At 44.6% G+C, this 26501-nt stretch overlaps 1 protein-coding gene across 10 annotated transcripts in view; it reads right to left on the reverse strand.

Annotated features, from left to right (window-relative positions):
- Window positions 1–26501, reverse strand: part of MAP7 (microtubule associated protein 7) — a 148530-nt gene that overhangs the window by 60159 nt on the left and 61870 nt on the right. For 9 of the 10 annotated variants that reach the window (XM_068150207.1, XM_068150224.1, XM_068150232.1 and 6 more), the window contains exon 2: window positions 4524–4592. In XM_068150207.1, the coding sequence (XP_068006308.1) occupies window positions 4524–4592 (69 nt within the window). Of the gene's footprint in view, window positions 1–4523; window positions 4593–17768; window positions 17818–26501 lie in introns of those variants that run through there. The other variant, XM_068150252.1, reaches the window with a different exon arrangement.

The raw sequence follows: 26501 nt of genomic DNA on the forward strand, positions 1-26501 counted from the left end.
GAACAGTTGCAAGGAGAAAACCCATTGCATAGTTTGTAGGAAGAATGGTCAAACATGACAGCCTCAGTGAAAAGTGCAACAAGTGAATGTCACTAAGCAAAGACAAAGGTAATCCACCACTCAGTTGCAGATCAGATTGTTAATGTTGGTTGTACAGCACAAGGTGCTGTCATTTATGAAACTAAGCCTATCTGCACCAGTGCAGATTTGTCCCATGTATGCTGCAGGTTAACATTTGCCTGCTGTTCGGAAGTGTGCCGACTCGCATGCAGTCTCTTCAGCACGCAGACACAGGTCAAAAGGGTAATTATATTCCTTCTCTCTCATGGCTGGCACACAAGATTCACAAAACATGAATTTCTGTAGCATGAGTAATTAGTGCTAGTGGAATAATGCACATTCAATATGAATTCCCCTGGAAAATAAGCATTCCCTGCAAGGGCTGTCAGCAAAGTCAATGTAACATCAAGTTGACAGAGAATGATGAGACACTGGGGAATAATGTAAACCCCTGCTTCTTTTACAATGTACTATTCTCCTGCAGGTTTTTTTCTCCTTTCTTGAGAGGAGAGATCTCCCTGTCAGGGAGAAGCGGCAATTCTTCAAAGAGGCAGGAGGGTTATGTGGACAATCAAACTGAAAAGGTCTCCCTTAAGACTTCCTAATTATAAGCAATGGAAGGAATGAAATAAATTTTTAAAGCTGTCCTCTGCCATTCTGTTTGAAGACACCCAATTATTTTTTCTGCATCACACACCTGATGGTATTCACATGTGCATACACACACACAGCCTCTCTTCCAACACCCCTGTACGTTACAACAATTCTAAAGAACTCACATGAAGTCACAGGATATGCAGAGCTTAAGTAACCTCAAGCTGTTTTGCATACCTCTGGGATCACAAAGAGGTAAATCAATATTGGCACAAAGATGTGCATGATACCTTTGTAGCAGACTAGCACTGCCTTTGCTCTACTAGAAGCCAATGCACACATTACTGGTGCAAATCTACACTGCTAATAAAAATGTCTCATTTAAGACTTGAGAATGATCCTTCATAGTTTGGCTAAAGGCTCAACCTCCAACAGTTGCATTCTGAATCCAATTAATTTGCTGACCCCCCCAGCACATAGCTTCAAATTGTGGCAAAACAAAGTTCACTGACCTGCTCCTCATTTAATTTCTCATGTCTCTGCTCATTAACAACCTGGCAGGCAAATACCTGGGGAGCTGGCATTTCCTCTTACTCAGTAGGAACACCAGGCCAAACACACAAGGTACTTGGTACTTTCCTCCGCTTGTGTTTGGCATGGGGCAACAGCTTTGAGTTGCCGCACAAGGAGATGGGAAACATTGTTACAGAGATAACTGGTAACTGGGCACATGCAAAGCACTGCAGAGAGCACTGCAGGAAGACCCACACACTGCTGTAGAAGCTGCAGTCCGGTGATGATGAAAAAAGTGTGAACTCATGCTCAGCAACCCATTTCACTACACTTACATAACACACAAATGCTTAATATTATACGTGAGAGGAATGTCTGGAGATTAAACATGCCACAGCTCTATAAAGGAGAAATGAATATTGCACCTACTGATGGAAATTAAGGCTCTGAACTTCATATGAAAACTGTATTTTTCCATAAACTCATAGCAATTACTGGGAGTATTTTAAAGAATCTACAAGTTCTTTCAAGAGAGCTTAGAAGCCATCCATGAATAGTGATACAAGCCAAGGTCCCTATAGAGTTAAATCACAGTATCACAGTATAACTAAGGTTGGAAGAGAACTCGAGGATCATCGAGTCCAACCTATCAACACAGACCCCATGACTAGACCATGGCACCAAGTGCCACGTCCAATTCCCTCTTGAACGCCTCCAGGGACGATGACTCAACCACCTCCCTGGGCAGCACATTCCAATCACGAACGACTCACTCGGTGAAGAACTTCCTCCTCACCTCGAGTCTAAACCTCCCCTGGTGCAGCTTGAGACTGTGTCCCCTTGTTCTGGTGCTGGTTGCCTGGGAGAAGAGACAAACCCCTTCCTGGCTACAACCACCCCTCAGGTAGTTGTAGAGGGCAATGAGGTCACCCCTGAGCCTCCTCTTCTCCAGGCTAAACAATCCCAGCTCACTCAGCCTCTCCTCATAGGGCTTGTGTTCAAGGCCTCTCACTAGCCTTTTTGCCCTTCTCTGGACACATTCAAGTGTTTTGATGTCCTTCTTAAACTGAGGGGCCCAGAACTGGACCCAGGACTCAAAGTGCGGCCTAACCAATGCAGAGTACAGGGCCACAATGACTTCCCTGCTCCTGCTGGCCACACTATTCTTGATACAGGCCAGGATGCCATTGGCCTTCTTGGCCACGTGAGCACACTGCTGGCTCATGTTCAGGCAGCTGTCAATCAGTACCCCCAGGTCCCTCTCTGTTTGGGAGTTCTCCAGCCACTCTGACCCCAGCCTGCTGCTCTGCAGTACTCGGCACTTGGACTTGTTAAATGCCATCCCATTGGATTCTGCCCATCTGTCCAGTCAGTCAAGGTCCCTCTGCAGAGCCTTTCTACCCTCTGACTGATTAACATCTGCTCCTAACTTGCTGATGACTGTCTCGACCCCCTCATGAAGATGTTAAAGAGGATGGGGCCCAGCACTGATCCCTGGGGGACTCCACTGGTGACTGGCCACCAGCTGGATGTGGCACCATTCACCACCACTGTGTTTGGTAGAAAGTCAGCATTTTTGGTCCCTAATTATATTAACAAAAGAAAAATGCAGGCTTTTCAAATCTACTAATAATTACTGAAATCTTAAGCATAGAAATTAGGTTTTAATTTTGATAAATTGGTAACTGTCATCTGTACTTACTACAGATAGCCAGTTTCTGTGGCTCAGTGTGACTTCAATAGTCACACTGTTTTTCTTCATTTCCACCTATAATCCTCTGAATATCTTCTCAAACATCTGCTTCCCTTCTGCCCTTGACTTCTAGGGTGCTAACTTCTTATACTAAAGAAACTAAACCAGATATAGTCAGTTTGTGTTAGTTCACAGGGGTGCTGTGGGGAGAAAGACATATAAGCTACAGTGTCATTTGAAAAGGTGTATTGCTTGGATTTCAGACTCTCTTCCCTTTCTCTTGCCCCCTTCATACTGCCATGCACACATTCGGAGTTGCATTGGGCTCCAAATAGCTGCTCAGCCTGTAGACACCTTCCTGACAATAATGACATTGTTTATAGTGACAGCTGTCACTCCTGCTGCAAGCTCTTTTGTTTTTTAACCAAAACAGTTTGACACAAAATTCATATGCAGTCTAAAGAACAACCACCACAACAAGACTAAAACAAACAAAAGCCAAACACGGAGCATTCAGGTTCTCGGAACTTCGCTCTTCAATATGGACTTTCGCCATCTGGGTGTAAAACTAAATCCTCCCTCTCTCCAGCCCCAGGAATTTTGCTTTCCTTTCTATGCACCAGCACAGATGAAGGGAACATAGGAGCAGCCAGACACCCTCTTGAGAAATTAAAACTGGGATTAAACTACTGCAGGATAATGTGGGTATTGAAGGCTGTTAATTGCCAAGAACTCTGCTTCTGCTCTGGAAGTGGGTAATATTACCTCCATTCTCTCCTCTTTTTCCCACTACCTTTCTGACTGAGAGGCACCATGAATGCTGCACTTTGTGCATAACCCTGCGCTGCCTGGCAGAGCATGCAGGGTGTGATCTGAACACAGACAGCACTGGGATTGCTTCCTTCTGGGCACACAGGCCAAAGGTACCAGTTTGGGGACAGAGAAGAATCTGTCAGTACAAAACAGCCACTGAGCTGCCAAGCTGTCAAGGAGCTGAATAGGGGGTGCTGAGAGTATGCTTAGTCCTCAGCAACACAAGCACCTGTCTTTTCTCAGGCATCTAAACAAGCTCATTACTAAGTGAATATTTGAAGCCTGAGTACAGGCAGAATTTAGACATTGAAGTGTGCTTCTGGCCTAAGCACGCAAGTGGAACAGACTGACAGCACTAAGAACTACATTACAGACTTTCAACTGTGTAAGTGAAACAATGAATTAAATCCACACAATGTACCAATTGGGTATGGTGAAGTAATGGCAACCTTCTGCCCACTGCACAGAGTATATTACAGAACATGCCATGCTTTGTGATAACTGAAGAAATGTCTGAACAGAAGCACATTTATATAAAGCTGCACATCTCTACCTACAGCAGACAATTCTCATGCAAGTACAGTGGCTTCTATTGCCCTGTCTCACTTTCCAACTCTCATTCCTAAGCTAAAATAAGATTTTGCCCCCCCCCCCCCAGTTTTGTTTCTTTGCAAACAATCAGAGATTCCTGCCTAACTAAACAGAAACAGTCATTGATACCAGTTTTGAGTGAAATATTAAGAAAGGTCCAAGAGCTTCAAACATTTTAACACTTCCTTAGAAGACAGATGTTTTTCACATGCTGTTACAGCAAACAGCTTTATAACATCAAGCATGCTGAATGGCATACCTGGCTTAGTTCCAGTGTTGCTTTGTCCTGAAGTAACTTTCTTGTCTTGTGTTTTAGAACCTTCAGTTGCTAAAATAGGGAAGAAAAAGAAAGAGGTTAATGACCATCTAACTAAACAGGAGCTCAACCACTCTATTATAATACAACCTATACACTGGCAAATTTCTTTTACAAGATGGTTCTGAAATACCACTTTAATACCATTCTGCACCATTTTGCACAGGGAAAATCCTTAAGGTCACACAGAAAACACTGGGGCTACAATAAAAGTTACCCATTCAAGCTGAGGAAAGAGCCACAAGAGGATTCCATTTTAACTGTGTTGGTTTTTCATAGGGAGTAGTATTTAACACATCCCCCCCCCTTCTATGCTAATGTTATAAATGCAGGTAATTTTCCCTCTTACTTCTCAGTAATGCTTTGGAAACCACTACTTCCAAAGAATAGCAGCCTTTAATTTTTAATTAAAAATAATTGAACTAATTTCCCTTAGAGGAAGCTCAATTAATCACACTGATAAACACCACACTGCAGAATGACTTTGAAGAAGCAAACCATTCAAAGATGTTGCAATGTTTGTATGCAACGAGGAAACTGTGTTGCTAAAGATAGTTTGCAGATTGTAGGTTTCTAAAAGTATAGTACAAGATAAAAGCAAAAACTTCATAGGCTCTTTACTAATTATTAACACATCCATTATGCAGAACTGAAGAGAGGACAATTTATGACCTGAAGTGAAATCACACGGAGGAGAGATTCCCATTATTTTCAATAGACTTCTGATAAGGCTCTTTCACTCTTGAAAGGGGTAATTCTGGGGCTCTGAATGCACCAGACATCGACAACCCTTTGTAAATAAAACCCAAAAGATTCACTATTGCATTCACTATTATAATTCAAATCACAACAATATTCTTGGCATCTATTTAGAATTAAAAGCCAAGCCAGGAAATTAGATGTCATGATTTTCTCAGCTTACAACACCTTCAAGTCTAGCAGCTCCGCTATAGGAGTGTTTGAATCCAAAGCAAGCCATTTGGGAAGACAGACTGTAAGAATTCTAAGAACCACAGACAGCTTGAAGTTCTTTGCAAGCAAGGACACAAAGATAGTTAAATCAATAAAGCACAGGGGAGGGGGGGGGAAAACACCCCAAACAATTATTGTAAATTAAAATATCACTAGAAATAAAAGTTGAAAAACTTGATTACTCATGCTTTAGAAGCTAAATGTGCACTACTGTGTTAGAGCCACTCTGGAAAACAGAAGTAATAATTTTTCCAGAAGGGTCCAAGCAATTTCCTGTGCTCATCAGCTTTAACAACACTAAGGTCCCTTAGTACTTCAGTGAGTTCATTCCCTACAAGGCCTGACAAAACTCTTTGCTTTCCCTTTACCTCCTTCCACAGGCAGGTTTCTGGAAGAGCATATAGGATAAAAGGTAGCAGGAAGAACTTATGTGACACTTAGTGTACCCTTTTTTGCAGAGGGGAGGCAGGTGATTGAAACAGGAGAACAGTGTCAGTAGAATGTTGAGGGCTCAAGAGCAATGTTTTGCTAGAACAGAGTTCAGAAGTCCCATCATGTCATCCACAACCCAATCACCCTGCCCTGCCCCCCCCCCCCAACAAAGTGAATTAAAAAACCCAAACCAAAACTAAACCCCCCCCCAAAACCTACAACAAATCATGTGTGAAGATTTAAATAAATGTCAAAAAAAACCCAAACAACTGTATTTAGTCTTTGTGGTCAATATAGGTAACTACTATTTGATTTAACACATATTGATTCTAAATCATAATAAGAACTCTCACACCTCAAAGGCAGCCCAACCAAAGATTTCACTATTTTGCCATTTTTAAAGGCCTCAAGGAGAGTAATAAAGGATTAGTTTGACCTATTGTCCTGGTTTGAGGCCAGGCAGATCCTCTCTTGCCCCTGACAGGGGCAAAAGAATGACACTCACACAAATGGATTGCAAAAGTGATGGAAAGTTTAGATGGAAAAGCAATTGGTGTTTTACAGAAAGCTACAAGCATAGTGACAAAAGAAATCCACAGCATACAGAGTCCCCTACAGCATACCCCAAAACCTCCCAACACTTCCTTTTTCCCCACCTGAGGGTGTACCCAAAATCCCCAGGGCTGTTTCTTTCCCTCCACACTGTTAGGCTAGTCTCAGCTGGCCAGGTCTGAGACGGCCCCTTCACCTTCTCCCCTTGGCATTAGGCCTAGCCAGGCCTAAGAGGCCTTGAGGTACTCCCCCACCATTACCCGATAGGGAGCATCTCCCACAGGAGCAGAGAGGGAGGAAGAAGGATGAGAAAGACTTTACAGATAGATTTGTAGGGAACAAGATATTATGGGTATGAAATATGCTATTTCCTGTGTCCACCTACTGGGCTGGACCCTTGGGACACTAGAGGTGTAGCTTGTGTGGCAGCAGCAGGAGGCACCCAGCCTCAACTGCCACACCTATAGGCAGAGGGACAGATTTCTGGCAAGGTAATCTGAGCAACGCTGAATATTTACACCTCCAAACTTTGTAAGATCTACCACTATCAAAATCCATATTTTTTTTCCTGTGTTCCAAATCGGTGGTATTAAGCCTGAAAATAAGTGTCTTATTCAGCAAAGTGATTTTAAAATCTTTATACCTTACCACTACCTTAGCCTGGGGAGCCATTCAGAAGATTCTCAGAGAAAGCCCCACTGTAGTATGTGAGGATCCTACACTGTGATTCCCATCAGCCTGGCCTGAGGCACCATAAGAAAGAGGAAACTCTTACAAAAGAATAAAAATATTGTTTCTGAGTGTTAGTGAGAATGCTGGTGTTCCAAGAGCTTCAGCACAAGTTTCTTTGCATCTCAGTGCAGGTGCATCATTTTAGAATAGAATAGAATATAATAAACCAGGTTGGAAAAGACCTTCAAGATTATCGCGTCCAACCTATCATCCAACACCACCTCATCAATTAAAACATGCAACCAAGCACCCTATCAAGTCTCCTCCTGAACACCTCCAGTGATGGCGATTCCACCACCTCCCCGGGCAGCCCATTCCAATGGGCAATCACTCCCTCTGTGTAAAACTTCCTCCTGACCTCCAGCCTGAGGCTGTGTCCTCTTGCTCTGGTGCTGGCTGCCTGGGAGAAGAGACCAACCTCTGCCTGTCTACAACCTCCCTTCAGGTAGTTGTAGAGAGCAATAAGGTCTCCCCTGAGTCTCCTCTTCTCCAGGCTAAGCAACCCCAGCTCCCTCAGTCTCTCCTCATAGGGCTTCTGTTCCAAACCCCTCACCAACTTTGTTGCCCTTCTCTGGACTCATTCCAGCAAGTCAACATCCTTCCTAAACTGAGGGGCCCAGAACTGGACACAGGACTCAAGGTGTGGCCTAACCAGTGCAGTGTACAGGGGCAGAATGACCTCCTTGCTCCTGCTGGCCACACCATTCCTGATCCAGGCCAGGATGCCATTGGCCTTCTTGGCCCCCTGAGCACACTGCAGGCTCATGTTCAGCCTACTGTCAACCAGTACCCCCAGGTCCCTCTCTGCCTGGCTGCTCTCCAGCCACTCTGACCCCAGCCTGTAGTACTGCATGGGGTTGTTGTGGCCGATGTGCAGAACCCAGCACTTGGATGTGTTAAATCTCATGCCGTTGGATTCTGCCCATCTGTCCAGCCTGTTGAGGTCCCTCTGCAGAGCCTCTCTACCCTCCAGCAGATCAACTCCTGCCCCCAGCTTGGTGTCATCAGCAAATTTACTGATGATTGACTCAATGCCCTCATCCAGATCATCAATAAAGATGTTAAAGAGGATGGGGCCCAGCACTGATCCTTGGGGCACACCACTGGTGACTGGCTGCCAGCTGGATGTGGCACCATTCACCACCACTCTCTGGGCTCGGCCCTCCAGCCAGTTCCTAACCCAATGCAGTGTGCTCCCATCCAAGCCATGGGCTGACAGCTTGGCCAGCAGTTTGCTATGGGGGACATTGTCAAAGGCCTTGCTGAAGTCCAGGTAGACCACATCCACAGGCCTCCCCACATCCACCAGGCGGGTCACCTGCTTATAGAAGATCAGGTTGGTGAGGCAGGACCTGCCCTTCCTAAATCCATGCTGGCTGGGCCTGATCCCTTGGCCATCCTCTAAGTGCTGTGTGATTGCACTCAGGATGACCTGTTCCATGATCTTGCCTGGCGCTGAGGTCAGGCTGACAGGCCTGTAATTCCCTGGCTCATCCAACCAGCCCTTCTTATGGATGGGCACCGCATTGGCCAGCTTTTTCTTTTCTTTTTTCTTCCAGTGCTGTGCCGTAGAATTATGTAATACTCCGTTAACTTCCATACAACGCTGTAATGGCATCTACATAATGCACTTATAACAGTGCCTAGGTACACAGGCCCTTCCATATTTGCTTTTGTCTGACATTTCCTTGGACTATTTTGTGGCACAGTTTGAGTATACATTCATATGACTGCTCATATGACAAGTGATGAAGAACAGATGGCACAACCAGGAATTTTGACGCTGCTGGATACCAAATAAGAATTGGCACAAGTATTTAGTAACTAGTGTAGGTGTGCTCCCACAGAAAATACCACTTGCTCTAACATACAAACAAATTAATCAGACAATTAAACATCTTAAATCCAACTATTGAAAGCACTGATTCCAGCAAGATATAACCTAACACATGCCAGGTAGACATATTTCAACTACCTAATACTTGCTTTGTCCCTTATTTTGAGCCACTACTTTTACATGAAGGGGAAAATATCCTCTTAGAGATAAGAGGATATTTTTCTGTGTAGCTCCTGGAAACTCAAAGACTGAAGAGAGCCTGGGTAATAGTGCAGATATACTGGGGAAGACAATCACAGAATCCAAGCTGTTGAAGCTAGATGGTATCTCTGGAGATCACCCTTGTCTATTCCCATCTGCTAAAGTAGAGTGGCTTTGAGAAGGCTATGCCCAGTTGGGTTTTGAGTACCTCTAAGGATGGAGACTCCATCAGTGCAATTCCAATTGACCATAAGGTGAGATTTGACTCTCAGGTGCATTTGCTAAAGACAAGTTTTCACAAAGGCCACTTCTCAATAACAACTCTGAAACTACTCCTCAAGAAGAACTAGAGGAGAAGTAGCCTGACAATGTGTTCTGATACAGCTGGGGACAATGTTTTCTGATGTTGCTGCATTTTACAGGAAGTTGGACTGACCTTGGACAAACCAACTTCTTATACATTGCTATTTCTTCCAGCTGTGTCTGCACTGAACACTGAGTCAAGGCTACTTCTAGATTTCATTTATTCATTGCACAAGCACACTATGAAGCCCTAACCTTGTTGAGGACCTCATGTGCTTTTCCCCTAAGATTATTATAAAGCACTGCTTTCAGTGCACAAAATTTACACTGCAGCCAGCACTACCTTTGCTTTCGTAAGCTCTCATGCACACATAGGTAACAGCAAAGCAAGAGTCCTTCAAAACAAGATAGCAAGAGAATTCTTACTTTGAGCTAACACATGCTCTACAACCCTGCTGAGAAGCATGGAGGTGGATCAAGCAGAGAAATCCAAACACAAAAGCTTGAACACAAAACCAAACCGTCTCCTTCTCTCATTACTGAAATCCATTTGTACATACTGATGATAATAGCTGTATCTGGGATCATTATGTGGACATCTGAAGGGTGGAGAAACACTAGAACTAAGCATCACAACTTTATTCATATAAAATATCTCCTGCTTTCCTCCTCCTCTGCAACAATTTAACATTGGGTTGCTGCTGGCCTCTACAGACTAGTCTGAAGCAGACTTCATCCTTTAACAATCTTGTTGCAGAGCCCTTCCTGCGCAGTGCTTGTGCTGTCCTGGTAGCCAGTAGATGCTCCCCCTGAGCAGGTGCTGAGGCCAGGAACAAAGCACTGTAAGAAAAGTCTGCTCTCAGCCACTATGGACAAAGAGCTTCCCAGTGTCACCAGGAAGGCTCAGAGGGTTCAGCTGGGAGGCTTAGAGCAGTGCTGGAGGTGAGCTTGGAAATAAAGACTTTTTAAAGCACAATGAGATGGGAAAGCAATGAAAGCAAATCACATCCTGGGCTGCATCAAAGGATGTGCTGCCAGCAGATCCAGAGAGGTGATTTCACCACTTTGCTTTGGTGAGACCTCACCTGGAGTACTGTGTACAGGTCTGGAGCCCTCAATATAGTAAGGACACGGACCTGATGGAGAGGGTCCAGAGGAGGGCCACAAAAATAATCAGGGGATTGGAGTACCTCTGCGACAAGAACAGGCTACAGGGAATGGGGGTTGCTCAGCCTGGAGAAGAGGAAGTTTCAGGGAGACCTGATAGCCTTCCAGTACTTGAAAGGGGCCTACAAGAAGGATGGAGAGAGACTGTTCACAAAGGTCTGCAGGGACAGGATGAGGGGCAATAGCTTCAAACTAGAGAAAGGCAGATTTAGATTGGATATCAGAAAGAAGTTCTTTACTATAAGGGTAGTGGAACACTGGAACAGGTTGCCCAGGGAGGTGGTTGAGGTCCCTTCCCTGGAGATATTCAAGGTAAGGCTCGATGAAGCCCTGGGCAACCTGATCTAGTTGAGGATGTCCCTGCTGACTGTGGGAAGATTGGACAAGATGACCTCTGGAAGTTTCTTCTGGCCTGGACCATTCTATGATTCATTCTGTGATTCTATGAAGCATGGGAGGACTGTAAGACTGAGTGAAAGGTTGCAGGAGACAAGGAGAGAATCAGAAGATCCCAACAGGGAGGGAGGCCTGTATGCATTTTGAAGAATCTTGGTCACAAGGGATGGGAGCTTTTTAGGACACTTACAGTGCACTGGCTCTAGGGGAACAGTATACAGATAGGAACAACTGTAGTGTCAGGATGGAAAACCTATACTGTGCTTACTGTCAAGACACCTCCATTCCATCCAAAAAAACCCCAAGGTCTCTTAAAAGTCCTAGTTCATAGAGAAACACCAGAAAGATTTCTCTGAACAGAGCTATCACTTCAGAAGAAAAACAGAAGTATCTGAAACACATCCTCAGGCTTCTTAATTTAAACGCTCCAGGAAACTGTTAGCAGAATGGGTATGGTTATCACAGAATCACATAATGTTAGGGTTTGTAAGGGACCTTGAAAGATTATCTAGTCCAATTCCCCTGCCAGAGCAGGATCACCTAGAGCAGGTCACACAGGAGCACATCCAGGAGGGTTTTGAATGTCTCCAGAGGAGGCTCAGCAGCCTCTCTGGGCAGCCTTTTCCAGTGTTCTGTCACCCCCACAGTGAAAAAAACCATTCTTTAAGTTTATGAGGAACCTCCTGTGTTCCAACTTGCATCCATTGACCCTTATCCTGTCATTAGACATCCCTGAGAAGTGCCTGGCTCCATCCTCCTGACACTGACCCTTCACATATTTATAAACATTAATGAGGTCACCCCTCAGTCTCCTCTTCTGCAAGCTCAAGAGACCCCGCTTTTCCCCTAATCATTTTTGTGGCTCTGCAATGAACTTTTTCAAGCTGTTCCCTGAGGTCCTTCTTGAACTGAGGGGCCCAGAACTGGACACAATATTCCAGATGTGGCCTCACCAGGGCAGAGTAGAGGAGGAGGAGAACCTCTCTCAACCTACTAACCACAGCCCTTCTAATACACCCCGGATGCCATCAGCTTTCTTGGCCACAAGGGCATATTGCTGGCTCATGGTCATCCTGTCCACCAGGACCCACTTGTCCTTGATGTATTTCATTAAATTTCTCCCTGCCCAATTCTCCAGCTTGTCCAAGTGTCCTTCTGGTGTGTCAGCCACTCCAACCAGTTTTGTGTCATCAGCAAACTTGCTGACAGTGCTCTCTGTTCCCTCATCCAGGTCACTGATGAATATACTGAATAGTACTGGTCCCAGTACCGACCCCTGAGGGACTCCCCTAGTTACAGGCCTCCAGCTAGACTCTGACCACAAGTCTCTGACTTTGTTCCTTCAGACAGTTCAACATCCACCTCACTACCTGATCATCCAGTCCACACTTCCTCAGTTTAGCTGCAAGGATGTTGGGGGAGACAGTGTCAAATGCTTTACCAAAATCAAGATAAAACATATCTATCATCTATCCACCTGGTTATGCCCTCAGAAAATGCTATCAGGTTGCTTAAATATGACTTCCCCTTGGTAAAACCATATTGATTGCTCCCAATAACCTTCCTATCCTTGATCTGCCTAGAGACAGCACCAAGGATAGGGTCTCCAACACCTTTCTGGGGATGGAGATAAGGCTGACCAGTCTAGACTTACCTGGGTCCTCCTTCTTGCCCTTTTTGAAGACTGGAGTGACATTTGCTGTCCTCCTGTCCTCAGGCACCTCTCCTATTCCCCATAACTTACCAAAGGGGATGAAGAGAGGCTTGGCAATGACTTCTGCCAGCTTCCTCAGCATCCACAGGTGAATCCCATCAGGACCCATGGATTTATGGATGTCCAGATTGCTTGACCAATCCAACCCAGTCTTCATCAACTAAGGCAAACTCCTCCTTTAAACTCCTCCTTTATCCTGACTTGCTCTGGAGCCTCAGAGGCCCCATTAAAGCTCCAGTCAAAACCCTTTTGTAACAAAATGTTCTAATCAGCAACACTGATAAAAATACTCTGAAATATTTACAAGGTTCTGCCCATTACTACAGCAGTGATGCAGCAAGCACTGTAATGTGTGTGAATTCTCTAAAGGCTTAGATCTAATGCACTCCAGTGGTTTAGAGCTAGGATCTAGACTTCCCTTTATTCTTTCAAAACCAATGTGTCTAGTTTTGGTTAGAAGTCAACACTTAGATCCTCTTGTTAAGGCAACTAAGTCAAAAAGAGCTGTTGTGGAAACTAGGGTGAAGCAAAGAGTATTTCCAGACTATAGACTAGTTCATTACTTTTAGTGCAGGTGATCTGAGTCTTTCATATGTCAAGTTTTTGAAATTGTCATTATTAGCTAAAAAAGTCCAAATAGCAGTGCTTACAGAGTACATTGGCAAGTTAGGAGTTAGAGGAGTGGACAAGAGCAATGGGCAAAAGCTGGAGTATAGCAGGTTCCACATGAACATAAGGAAAAACTTTTTCACTGTGAGGGTACCAAAACACTGGAACAGGCTGCCCAGAGGGGTTGTGGAATCCCCTTCTCCGGGGACATGCAAAACCTGCCTGGATGCATTCCTGTGTGACCGACTCTAGCTAATCCTGCTCTGTCAGGGGGTTAGATTAGATGATCTTTCCAGGTCCCTTCCAACCCCTAATGTTTTGTGATTCTGTGAGTGACAAAATATCTGTTTCATTTGTACCCACTGAAAGAGTAAAGCAAAGCAAAGTTTGTGTCTTATTTAATCACACCTCTGTATTATCACAGTATCATAGTATCAGTCAGGGTTGGAAGGGACCACAAGGATCATCCAGTTCCAACCCCCCTGCCATGGGCAGGGACACCTCACACTAGATCAGGCTGGCCAGAGCCTCGTCCAGCCTGGGCTTAAACACCTCCAGGGATGAGGCCTCAACCATCTCCCTGGACAACCCATTCCAGGGCTTCACCACTCTCATGGTGAAGAACCTCCTCCTCACATCTAGCCTGAATCTCCCCGCCTCCAGCTTCATTCCATTCCCCCTAGTCCTATCACTACCTGACATCCTGAGAAGTCCTTCCCCAGCCTTCCTGTAGGCCCCCTTCAGATACTGGAAGGCCACAATTAGGTCACCTCGGAGCCTTCTCTTCTGCAGACTGAACAGCCCCAACTCCTTCAGTCTGTCCTCATAGGAGAGGTGCTCCAGCCCTCTGATCATCCTCGTGGCCCTTCTCTGGACACCTTCCAGCACCTCCATATCCCTCTTGTAATAGGGGCTCCAGAACTGGGCACAGTACTCCAGTTAGTTTCACATTAACATATTTTCTATTCTTAAATACATCTTTTTATACTTCCAACACTGTGGAAGTTAAGTGCCTGGTTTGCAAATATAAACAATCCCAATATTATTACACATAAATAAAAGACATGAGCTGCAGTGATGATCCCAATGTAATTTTGCTCTGGCACTTATCATAGAAGTCTACCATCCTATGAGGACAGACTGAAGGAGCTGGGGCTGTTCAGTCTGGAGAAGAGAAGGCTCCGAGGTGACCTAATTGTGGCCTTCCAGTATCTGAAGGGGGCCTACAAGAAGGCTGGGGAGGGACTTCTCAGGATCTCAGGTAGTGATAGGACTAGGGGGAATGGAATGAAGCTGGAGGTGGGGAGATTCAGGCTGGATGTGAGGAGGAGGTTCTTCACCATGAGAGTGGTGAAGCCCTGGAATGGGTTGTCCAGGGAGGTGGTTGAGGCCCCGTCCCTGGAGGTGTTTAAGACCAGGCTGGACGAGGCTCTGGCCAGCCTGATGTAGTGTGGGGTGTCCCTGCCCATGGCAGGGGGGGTTGGAACTAGATGATCCTTGTGGTCCCTTCCAACCCTGACTGATACTATGATACTATGATCAGAGCTGTCACATGAAGCACCGTCACAAATGTTCTCCATTGCTGGTGTTCTTGCTGAGCTAAGCACAAATGAAAATTCATCAGCATTAGTGTTTACAGCTCACAGAATAGTGTAAGAATTCCCATTGTTTTCATTGTACTATAGACTGGGGAGATAAACAGATGATTTTAGATTGTCACAGCTAATTCAGCATTAAACTGCAACACACTAAAACCAGAAGCATACACCAAATTCTCTGGAAACAATCCAGACATAAAACTGGATGATGCAAATAACTACAGGGACACAGGGTGGAGGTTTTTTTTTTTTTTTTAGATTAAAATTGCATAACTGCTCTGTTGATCTTTATGAAAGATTGCTTTTGGCTGACTATGTTTAAAAAGCATTGCATCCTAAAATATTAAATAGCATAGAAGAACATACCAAACCGAGTGCCTTTGTAGGGAGAGCCCTTAGGCTACTCAGTCTCTTAAAGGTGATAAACAAAAAACAATAACTACCACAGCATTGACAAAAAAGCTGACACTCACATTATCTCCTCCAGATAATTTCATTGCATCATCTTACTGCAATATAAACCAACATAAAAGGACCACTGGGAAAAAAGGTCCCTCTTTTCTGCTGAAAAAGTCTGTGCCGTGAAGATAGCTCTGCAGCTGACCAGGAGGCTGGCAAGCTCACCCAGATACAGAGAGGACGTGCAAATTGAAGCTTTTTAATTACACATCACCAAAATAAAATCTGAAATACCATTACCTGGGGGCATGCAGGGCTACTTTAGTTCCAGTCACCCATCATTTTGTGCTGTGCAGCCTGTTTTAGGCCATGTGCTCTTCAAGCACCACCGAGATTGGGGAATATGCAACCAGTAGCAAGTATTTTGTGACCACCTTGCTCAAGGGCAAAACATTTTCAAGCCATGGTGCAAGAGTACCAGCTGCCTGTCCACCTCAGATTTCTGACTGATGCAGGCAGCATTTAATACCACAGTGTCAGGCAGATTCTCACATTCAGTGTGTGTCAGTGTACTGCTGTAGCAGTTGTACGTGGAAGGTCACCTCGGAGATCATGAAATGGAGCACCTGTACATTTTTCTAGATGAAAAACTTCTGGATTTCAACTAGAGAGCTTGCTCCAAGCTGTGAAGTAATTCTTCTGAATATTTCCATTTCACAATGAAGCTTATACCTGCCACTGAGAACTGGAGAACTAGGCACAGACTAGCTTGCTTTCAATATCACACTGATCCCAAGGTCAGATTGCTCAAGCTGAGGAGAGCAACTTGAGCATTCATTATTCAATATCCTTGTTCAGAGGGCACAATGATCAAAGCAGACTGCAGCCTTTGAGTTCTGCAAAAACACAGATAGCAGCTGCAGTACAGTGCAGTCAATGTGGGGATGGAAAGAAGGGGAAAATGGATACTTGGCTATACATTGCTGTATTAAGTAATTTGATCTTGGGATCCAAACATTTTTTGTTTGGATCTCTTTGTTCTCAGTTTTGCTACAAGAGAAGTTTATGATTTCTCCCCCCCCAAAGGTAAGAAGTAAAATAAAGCATTGTTTTGAGGCAATATGTATTTTTAACTGAAAAGAAAGTCCCTAAATGAACAGTATCCACTGATTAATTTAGGAGACTCACACAGCTTTCAGACCAGCACAGTGCTTTCTTCTTGCCAGCCCACTGACATACACAAGCCATCACAGCCCTTCGCAGTGCTGTGCCCATCCATGCTTTCCTTGAAACTCTCAACTCTTCCCAGATTTGCTCAGGCTGCACGAGTCTAACAGGATTCAATGCCATGTGCACTGAGGTTCCCAGCTGCCATCCCAGTGACTTCACATTTGAGATACAGAGCAGGCCTGGAATGGTGGCACTCCTGCCATGGCAACACAGTGATCATTCAAAAGCAAAGCAAAACTGGTTTTGTGTCTCAGAGTGGTTAATCCCTTTCTACAGTAACAGAACGAGTCTGTTGCTATATGGGGCCATCCACACATGCATACACACACCATATTCAGGTGAAGGCTCAGTATGCCCTATGTAAGAACAAACACTTGTTATCTTTGTTGACATCTCAGTCTGCTGAGTTTTGATCATAAGAGGTGAGCCTGACTTCATGAAAGCAAGGTGAGGTTCTGGAACTGCTTTTTTTCTACAGTAAAATCAGATAGGTACTGGCTTTTGGGGCATTATACACAAAAGTAGCTGGTTTTTCTGCTTTAATGATCTTCCTCTTGTGCGCACCTGCAGGTGCACTCTAAATATTGGGGTGCTTCTAGCATTTCCCTATGCAAGAAGGGCTGCCAAGTGGTTCAGGAAAGCCTAAAATACTCCACAAATGAAGCAATACGAAATTTATAAGCAGAAGAAAGTTAGCTCAAAAATAAGCCTATTCCCTTTCAAAGTCTTTCTGGTTGGGTCACTCTGCATTGTCACCTCACACAACTATGCAAGTGACACCTCCAGCACCACAGCTCTCCCAGTGCATTACTTTTAGAACACATTCAACCAGCTCCCTGACCTTCTGGGTACCTCCAACCACTTTGTTTCCACAGAGCTTCTACCAACAGTGCAGTAGCTCTCACTGGATTCCAAATTATTAGCCTGCCATATGAAGGACAATTCCCTCACTCCCTGTTAAAAGACATCTACAATAAAGCTTAAGAGATTTCCATTACCTAAGATTTTCCCTCCTCAGCTTTCAATGACTTTAAATTCAGACTCACTGTTGTCTGCTGAACTAAGTGGAATCCTGGCCATCATCCCATAACTGCTTTAAACCATCTTCAGTCTCATCCTTTTGCTTTTATGAAGAAAACTGGGTTGCAGGAGAAACTCTGCAAGGAGAGAAACAGCCTCTAGATTTAGTGGCTAGATTTAGTGGCTATTTCATTTTACAGTTAACAATAACAGAAACACATTTACAAAGACAGACCAGTCACTTGAGTTTGACAGTGTCTGTACCAAAGAAACTGTTCTGCACTAGCTCTGACAACTGATTTTACTGAGCTCTTATCAAATCTTTTATGAAAGAATCAGTAAAAATAAGGATTTTCAAAACACCAAAAGGGAGAATACAAGGGGGAAAAAAAGAAGTAGAAGTATGAAGGCTTACAGTGATCCATGCAATGGAGCATGGGCTAAAATTGGCTATAATTTGTTACAGAAGCTGAGATTTCTTCATGATGCAGTACCATGACCTTGTTTGCTAAGAAAAAGTTCACTGTCATGTGGGTTCCATCTCCTGACTCAGCACCTTGAGGTATCACAGGCACTCAAAGAGGGAGAGCCTTGTCAACACCAGACTCCAACACAGGAGCTCTTCTTAGCTGAAGAGCCAAGCTGAACATTGCACCACACAGATTTATGTCTGGGACATCTGCTGGGATTCCTCTTCCCTTGAGAGGTGAATTCTAGACCACCTACAAGATAGTGGGACCAACAGAAGTAACACAGGTAACCATTTCTCTGCTGCAGTTTCCTGGGCAAAGCTCTGCAGCGTATAAATTTTGCAGAGACACTCAAGAGTCCTCCTTCCTTCCAGACTTAGAAAAATAATACATTAATAATGCTTGCCAGCCACTACAGTAACAACAACTTCCCAACTAAAAGCTGCAAAAAGATTCACAGAAGCCTGGCTTTGTTTATGTAGCTTGCTCTGTGCAGACGACTATTTCTCAGTTAGAACCACAAAGGCTGAATGCTATTACTCAGTAGTTAAGTTCCTGGATGCACACATTGAGTCCATCATCAGTAAATTTGCAGATGACACCAAGCTGGGGGCAAGAGTCGATCTGCTGGAGGGTAGAGAGGCTCTGCAGAGGGACCTCGACAGGCTGGACAGATGGGCAGAGTCCAACGGCATGAGATTTAACACATCCAAGTGCCGGGTTCTGCACATTGGCCACAACAACCCCATGCAGTGCTACAGGCTGGGGTCAGAGTGGCTGGAGAGCAGCCAGGCAGAGAGGGACCTGGGGGTACTGGTCGATGGTAGGCTGAACATGAGCCTGCAGTGTGCCCAGGCAGCTGAGAGGGCCAATGGCATCCTGACCTGGGATCAGGAATAGTGTGGCCAGCAGGAACAAGGAGATCATTCTGCCCCTGTACACTGCACTGGTTAGGCCACACCTCAAGTACCGTGTCCAGTTCTGGGCCCCTCAGTTTAGGAAGGATGTTGACTTGCTGGAATGAGTCCAGAGAAGAGCAACAAAGCTGGTGAGGGGTTTGGAACACAAGCCCTATGAGGAGAGGCCGAGGGAGCTGGGGTTGCTTAGCCTGGGGAAGAGGAGACTCAGGGGAGACCTTATTGCTCTCTACAACTACCTGAAGGGAGGTTGTAGACAGGCAGAGGTTGGTCTCTTCTCCCAGGCAACCAGCACCTGAACAAGAGGACACAGTCTCAAGCTGCGCCAGGGGAGGTTTTGGCTGGAGGTTAGGAGGAAGTTCTACACAGAGAGAGTGATTGCCCATTGGAATGGGCTGTCCGAGGAGGTTGTGGAGTCACCATCACTGGAGGTGTTCAGGAGGAGACTTGATGGGGTGCTTGGTGCCATGGTTTAGTTGCTTAGGTGATGTTGGATGATAGGTTGGACGCGATGAGCTAACCTGGTTTATTCTATTCTATTTGAGTTATTACTCTAATCAAAGGTACACTCACCTGGGGAAACCCAGGCCCCTACTTCAGTGGAAGGGGTGCTGTATCTACTTAGAGCAAGAGAAACACTCCATTTTCTAATTCTTCTACTGTTCATTATATAAAAGAGATATCCTAGTACTGTAAGGTAAATAAAACAAGCATTTAATGTGGTACAAAATGCATATATTCAGAAAGAGCAAAGCAAAAAAGGACTATTTCCTACCATTTCTGGGCAGGGAACAAAGCTGACACACTGACTTAAGAAAATGTATTTCTGTTGCATGATTTATCCTTAATCACTTCAGTCACTGTCAAAAATAAAAACCATGCCAGGGCTACACTGTCATATTTAAGGAGGCATAAGACAAATACAACTACTACCAGCCAAAAGCTCAACTAAATTCTCAAGACATCATTTACTGGAAAAGTTTTCTTCCAAAGCAAGTATCCCAGGAAGCTAAAAACTTTATTTTCAGTTTAGGGACCAGTTATTTACTGATATGCAGCTGCCAGGAAACAGGACTTGCTGAGGGGTAAGATATTGCTTGGCATAAGGGTAGCAGACTCTAATAGGTAATTACAGCACTGCATATGCAGAACTGAGGCCACACAAACAAGCTTCATTATTTCTGAGCTCCATGCCTTTGGAAATGCTATATAAATTAAGTTATATTAAGTTATGTATTTGAACATGAAGGCACTCACTTGCAATCTTTAAATACCACTAACGTTTACTTTTATTATCCTTTTATTATGAACTCATCAAATGGTTACTAGAGCTCTTTGGCTTTTGTGTTACAAGAATAATTCATCACTCCAGGTGTGCCAGCAAAGCCAGCAGAGCCAAAGCATATTTTTCCCTGAGGATCTTATGATGAGTGTCAGACTTACCTTTCTATGCTCCCTCACCCCTTCCCACCCCCCAGCTGCCTCCCCCATCCCACTGTGCAGATGGTTGTTAAAAACCAAAACTTCTCCATAGAATTTCCATGGACAGTTAATTTCTCTTAGACACAGTCACAGACTACTACTGACAGGGCAATGCCTGCCCTAACTGCAGTATTATGATAGCTCTTTACATGTAATAAAAGCATAAATCACTCCAATTCTATGCAGGTTTTTATTTAGTTCCATCAGCATTGGTGTCATTGGCTTTCCAGGTACCTGCTTGTTAGCTGTCTTGGTGAATGCATTGCCTGTCTGCCATAATCTGCAGCTCTTGGCCTTCAGAGACGTAACTCCCTCTCCAGTCTTCACAGTATCACAGTATAACTAAGGTTGGAAGACACCTCGAGGATCATCGAGTCCAACCTATCACCACAGACCTCATGACTACACCATGGCACCAAGTGCCACGTCCAATCCCCTCTTGAACACCTCTAGGGACGGTGACTCCACCACCTCCCTGGGCAGCCCATTCCAATGACGAACAACTCGCTCGGTGAAGAACTTTCTCCTCACCTCAAGTCTAAACCTCCCCTGGTGCAGCTTGAGACTGTGTCCCCTTGTTCTGGTGCTGGTTGCCTGGGAGAAGAGACCAACCCCTTCCTGGCTACAACCACCTTTCAGGTAGCTGTAGAGGGCAATGAGGTCACCCCTGAGCCTCCTCTTCTCCAGGCTAAACAATCCCAGCTCCCTCAGCCTCTCCTCATAGGGCTTGTGCTCAAGGCCTCTCACCAGCCTTGTTGCCCTTCTCTGGACACGTTCAAGTGTTTCGATGTCCTTCTTAAACTGAGGGGCCCAGAACTGGACACAGTACTCAAGGTGCGGCCTAACCAATGCAGAGTACAGGGGGCCACAAGGAACCCTTGTGGGTTCAGGGAACCCTTTTCTCTCTGACTGAATAGCTTTTATTTTAAGCACATTCTATGATTTCAAAAAGCAGTCTGAAGGATGCAGCAGTGTAATAGCTTTAGTGCTCCCCCCCAAGCCCTTTCCCCTCCCACCTCCTCCCTCCTCTCTTACCAAGAGATAAGACAGGGAGGAAAAAAAAGGGGCAGGGATTTTTTTCCCAGTTGACTTCCACAGAATATTTACTCCTCCACTACAGAAGTTTCAGGTTACATCAGAGTATATACGAAACAGAAAGAAAGGGAAAGGGAAAATACCACCCAGAAACCCTGAAAACAAGAGAAAGACACCTGCACATTTGGGACTTGGAAAGTAAGAGAGGGACCCAGAATCCCCTCTCCAGGATGGTAATGCCCTACAGTCATAAAATGCCAAATCAATGATTTCTGGTAGTGGGGAATATCAGTGTTTTCAAACCACCACAAGTAGTATTCCTTGACAATTTAGTCTTCTAGAGGATTAACAGGTAAGATGTTAACAATAGGTTGCTACAGAAAAGAAATGAAAATAAAACAAAAAAACCCCACACTTGTCAGTCTGCTTTCCTAAAAGAAGCAACAAAACTCTTACCTTACCTCATCCCACTGCTTTCAGTCTGGTATACATGAGCAGTCTCTCTACCAGATCAAAGCAAGTGTTAAAGTATTATTGTCACTGGATTTGGGGCCTTAGTTGCATGGGGAAAACCCACCATTGCACTCCTTGGCCTGTGTCTAACAAACAGAACAAAGTCTTAGGGTAAGTGTAAGACTTGGCCCTTTGCTCTGCAGACCTAATTTTTAATTGTTTGATAAGGATGACAGGGTACAATAGGTAGTGTAAAACATCTGACTAAGCACCATATGATGCAGTAATGAAATCTATTCAACACCGTGTTTTAAGTACTCGGGAAGAAAACAAACATAGCAAAAACACCAAACACCCAAACCAACAAACTCCTGTGTTATTTTAAACCAAAACTTCCAAGTGCCCAGTATTATGCACTAATTTCACTCACTCTTGATACTCAGACTTGTACAAATCTTTGTATTTGGACCAATGTTTCTTGTAATTAAACTACAAACTGTTTCAAATCTGGGAAAGTTTTTTAGACACTGACCTAGGAAAAAAATTGCAGTGAAGTTTCCATTAAGCTGCATCTTACTGCCGAGACAGATCAAAGCCTAACTTCATACACAATGGTTTAGCCTTGCTGATGAAACTATTAACTTCCAAGAGCGTAATTGCACACTAATTATTTGACTGTATGCACATAGGTAGGTTATATCAAACCAAGTGGCACGAACAAATTTTACTTCAAAATGTCCTAACTTTTCAGTGATTGAATTTCAAACCTTAAAGGTTAACACAGAGCTTGCATTATTTGCTGACATACATTGGTCACCTAAAATTAAAACCATACCAGAATAAAAAAAAACCCAACAAACAAACAGGTAAATTTACACACCACCACCCTCTCCCCCCACCAAAATCAAAACAGTTCAGGAAATCTCAATGCTTTATTTTCTGGGATAACAGATACTCATTTGGCAGATTTACCACCCTGCCACTAGATGGGGAGGACAACATGTTTTGCAAGTATTTTCCATTCCTCTCCATTAGCTGTACTGCTGCCCTGTCCCTTTTAAACCACATCCTTTGCTCCTTTCCTGATCTTGCATCTCCACACCTCTCAGGTACTGCCTCAATCTCCTTCTCTTATTCCTGATCCTGTTACCCTACAACTCTCTTCTTCTGCCTTTGTACTTTCTACCTTTGCAATTTTTTGTCTGGCACTATTCCCACCCAAACACCAGATCACTTTTCCTGCACACCCAGCAGCAGTTACCTGGGCATCACAGGAGAGCAAACCTCTGTGCTCAGTGTTGGTGAGCTTGGTGCCAGAGCAGTCTGCAGAGACAGTAATCGGCCAGGGAAAGAAAGTCCCAGTCAGCTCTGGGAGCTCCGGGGAGGAGCGTGCTCGCTCATGCCATGGAGATGGTGAATCACGCGAACACTGATGAGCCCAAAGCATTTCAGAGGAAAGGCTGCTGCCTCAGTTCAACGGGAAGAAAAGCTCAAAACCAACAAAGCCACCCAAAAGAGAAAAAAAAAAGAAGACACAAATATAGCATTGATGTGCTGAATGCATCCCTATGAGGCACGGCCTAACTGTGACTTTTTATGTGGCTAATTTGGATGGCTTTTCATAAGGACAGAAGGCAGTGTAGCTCTATAGCCAATTTCATATTGTTCCTGGTTTCAAATAATTCCTTTGAAGCACGGTGGCCTTAAGCTATCCCTATGAGACTGATATTAAGATTTTTTTAAAGAAGCAAAAGGCTCCATTACTTTCCCATGTCTAATTCTTCAGAAATTAATCCATTTGCTGAAGATGAACAAAATCAAAACAAGGAGGTAGAGAACTTGACAAAAGAGAAACAGAGGCTGAACCATTTAAATCGAGCAAAGTTATAAAGAGATTGAAACAAACCTCTTTTAATGGGAAATGTTATGCAACCTTAATTATTTGCCATCTGCCTTGTAAAATTCAAATCAAGCATAAGAAGGATAAAATGCTCACTTGGGGTTATTTTATTATGTAAAACATCTTGGTTTTACCACAGCATCACTGAAATGTTTCATGGAATCGCAGCTCTCTAATTCATAGTAGCTTCCTCTTTGTTGTGGATAGAGTGGAAAAAAAAAAAGAATTTAGACCTCTAAGCCATACACTTTGCAGCAGCCTAACCATGGCAAACTGGTGCCAACAATGAAAGAAATACCACTCTTTGTGACAGCAGAACTAAACATGTAATTTCATGAAAGTTGTTTGAAGTTGCCCCCAGAAACAATGAGAACATGTTAGCAATACTGTGCACAGTAGCTGAGTCCCTGCCTTTAAAGATCAAATGTTTTACGAGAATTGTTTCACAAGGATTGACAGACTAAACTGTGCCATACCATGTGTAACTCTGCAACTTCTGAAAGAACACATTCTTGCTGCTAATTCTTTTGTTTGGTGGACCAAAACAACTGGCAAATAAGGGAGAATAGAATAGAATAGAATAGAATAGAATAGAATAGAATAGAATAGAATAGAATAGAATAGAATAGAATAGAATAGAATAGAATAGAATAGAATAGAATAGAATAGAACAGAACCAGACCAGACCAGGTTGGAAGAGACCTTCAAGATCATCGTGTCCAACCTATCATCAAACACTATCTAATCAACTAAACCATGGCACCAAGTACCCCATCGAGTCTCCTTCTAAACACATCCAATGATGGTGACTCCACCGCTTCCCCAGGAAGCCCATTCCCATGGCCAATCACTCTCTCTATGAAGAATTTCTTCCTAACATCCAGCCTGAACCTCCCCTGGTGCAGCTTGAGACTGTGTCCTCTTGTTCTGGTGCTGGTTGCCCAGGGGAAGAGACCAGCCCCTGCCTGTCTACAACCTCCCTCCAGGTAGTTATAGAGAGCAATAAGGTCTCCCCTGAGCCTCCTCTTCTCCAGGCTACCTCATAGGGCTTGTGTTCCAAACCCCTCACCAACTTTGTTGCCCTTCTCTGGACATGTTCCAGCAAGTCAACATCCTTCCTAAACTGAGGGGCCCAGAACTGGACACAGTACTCGAGGTGTGGCCTAACCAGTGCAGTGTACAGGGGCAGAATGACCTCCCTGCTCCTGCTGGCCACACTGTTCCTGATCCAGGCCAGGATGCCATTGGCCCTCCTGGCTGCCTGGCCACACTGCAGGCTCATGTTCAGCCTACTGTCAACCAGTACCCCCAGGTCCCTCTCTGCCTGGCCACTCTCCAGCCACTCTGACCCCAGCCTGTAGCACTGCATGGGGTTGTTGTGGCCAATGTGCAGAACCCGGCACTTGGATGTGTTAAATCTCATGCCGTTGGATTCTGCCCATCTGTCCAGCCTGTCGAGGTCTCTCTGCAGAGCCTCTCTACCCTCCAGCAGATCAACTCCTTCCCCCAGCTTGGTGTCCTCTGCAAATTTACTGATGATGGATTCAATGCCCTCATCCAGATCATCAATAAAGATGTTAACGAGCATGGGGCCCAGCACTGAGCCTTGGGGGACACGACTACTGACTGGCTGCCAGCTGGATGTGGCACCATTCACCATCACTCTCTGGGCTCAGCCCTCCAGCTAGTTCCTAACCCTATGCAGAGTGCTCCTGTCCAAGCCACGGGCTGACAGCTTGTTTGTTGCTAGTGACGTCACTATATCACCATGATACTTCAAAATCCAATCTATTACTCTGCAATGTGCATTTAATATTCCAATTCAGCACAGAAAAAAAGAAGCCTCATATAAAAACCTACACATTACATACATGGTGCAGAAAAGGAGATGAGTAACACAATGCTGAATTCATACCATCTGACTCCACAAGGTGATGCATTGTTCACCATGTTTGTGTCCTATTTCTGAAAGCACAGGCAGCCTGCACCAACCCCTGCTAGCCACTGCTAACACATGCAATAACTTCAGACAGGGTAACCAGGCTTCCTCTGTCATGAGTAGGGGCAATGGGGTGGAGAAGTGCTCAAGACTGATTCACCTCTATGCAAGTCACTCAAGCACTGTCCTCCAGCTCCTCCCTTTGCTCATGGAGACAGAGGTTGATAGGCTGGTTGCCAGAGCCATTAAGTTTTCTTGTGTGCAACCCCTGAACTGAATTGGCTGCATACCAACAATGCAATGGTTCTCACAATTTCCTGCCTTGATTAAATACTATAAAGTTTTTGCTCATATGCAAGACATACACCAGGTTTGGTTACACAGAACTTGGGGCCCTACAGATCAGTCACTGCTGGCATCAGGCCAAGCACCAACTGCTTCCCAGGCTCCCTGTATTGCGCTGGTGGAAATTACTTGTAAGGATGGAAGTGGCTTTGCCAGGCTACTCTTCAAGCCTTGCTCTTTTGATTGCCATTCCGTAGGGAGACAAAGACTCATCAAGC

Source organism: Melanerpes formicivorus, unplaced genomic scaffold (assembly GCF_026170545.1).
Source record: "Melanerpes formicivorus ecotype bairdi unplaced genomic scaffold, bMelFor1.0.p_v2 SCAF_2, whole genome shotgun sequence".
In the NCBI taxonomy this organism is placed as follows: domain Eukaryota; kingdom Metazoa; phylum Chordata; class Aves; order Piciformes; family Picidae; genus Melanerpes; species Melanerpes formicivorus.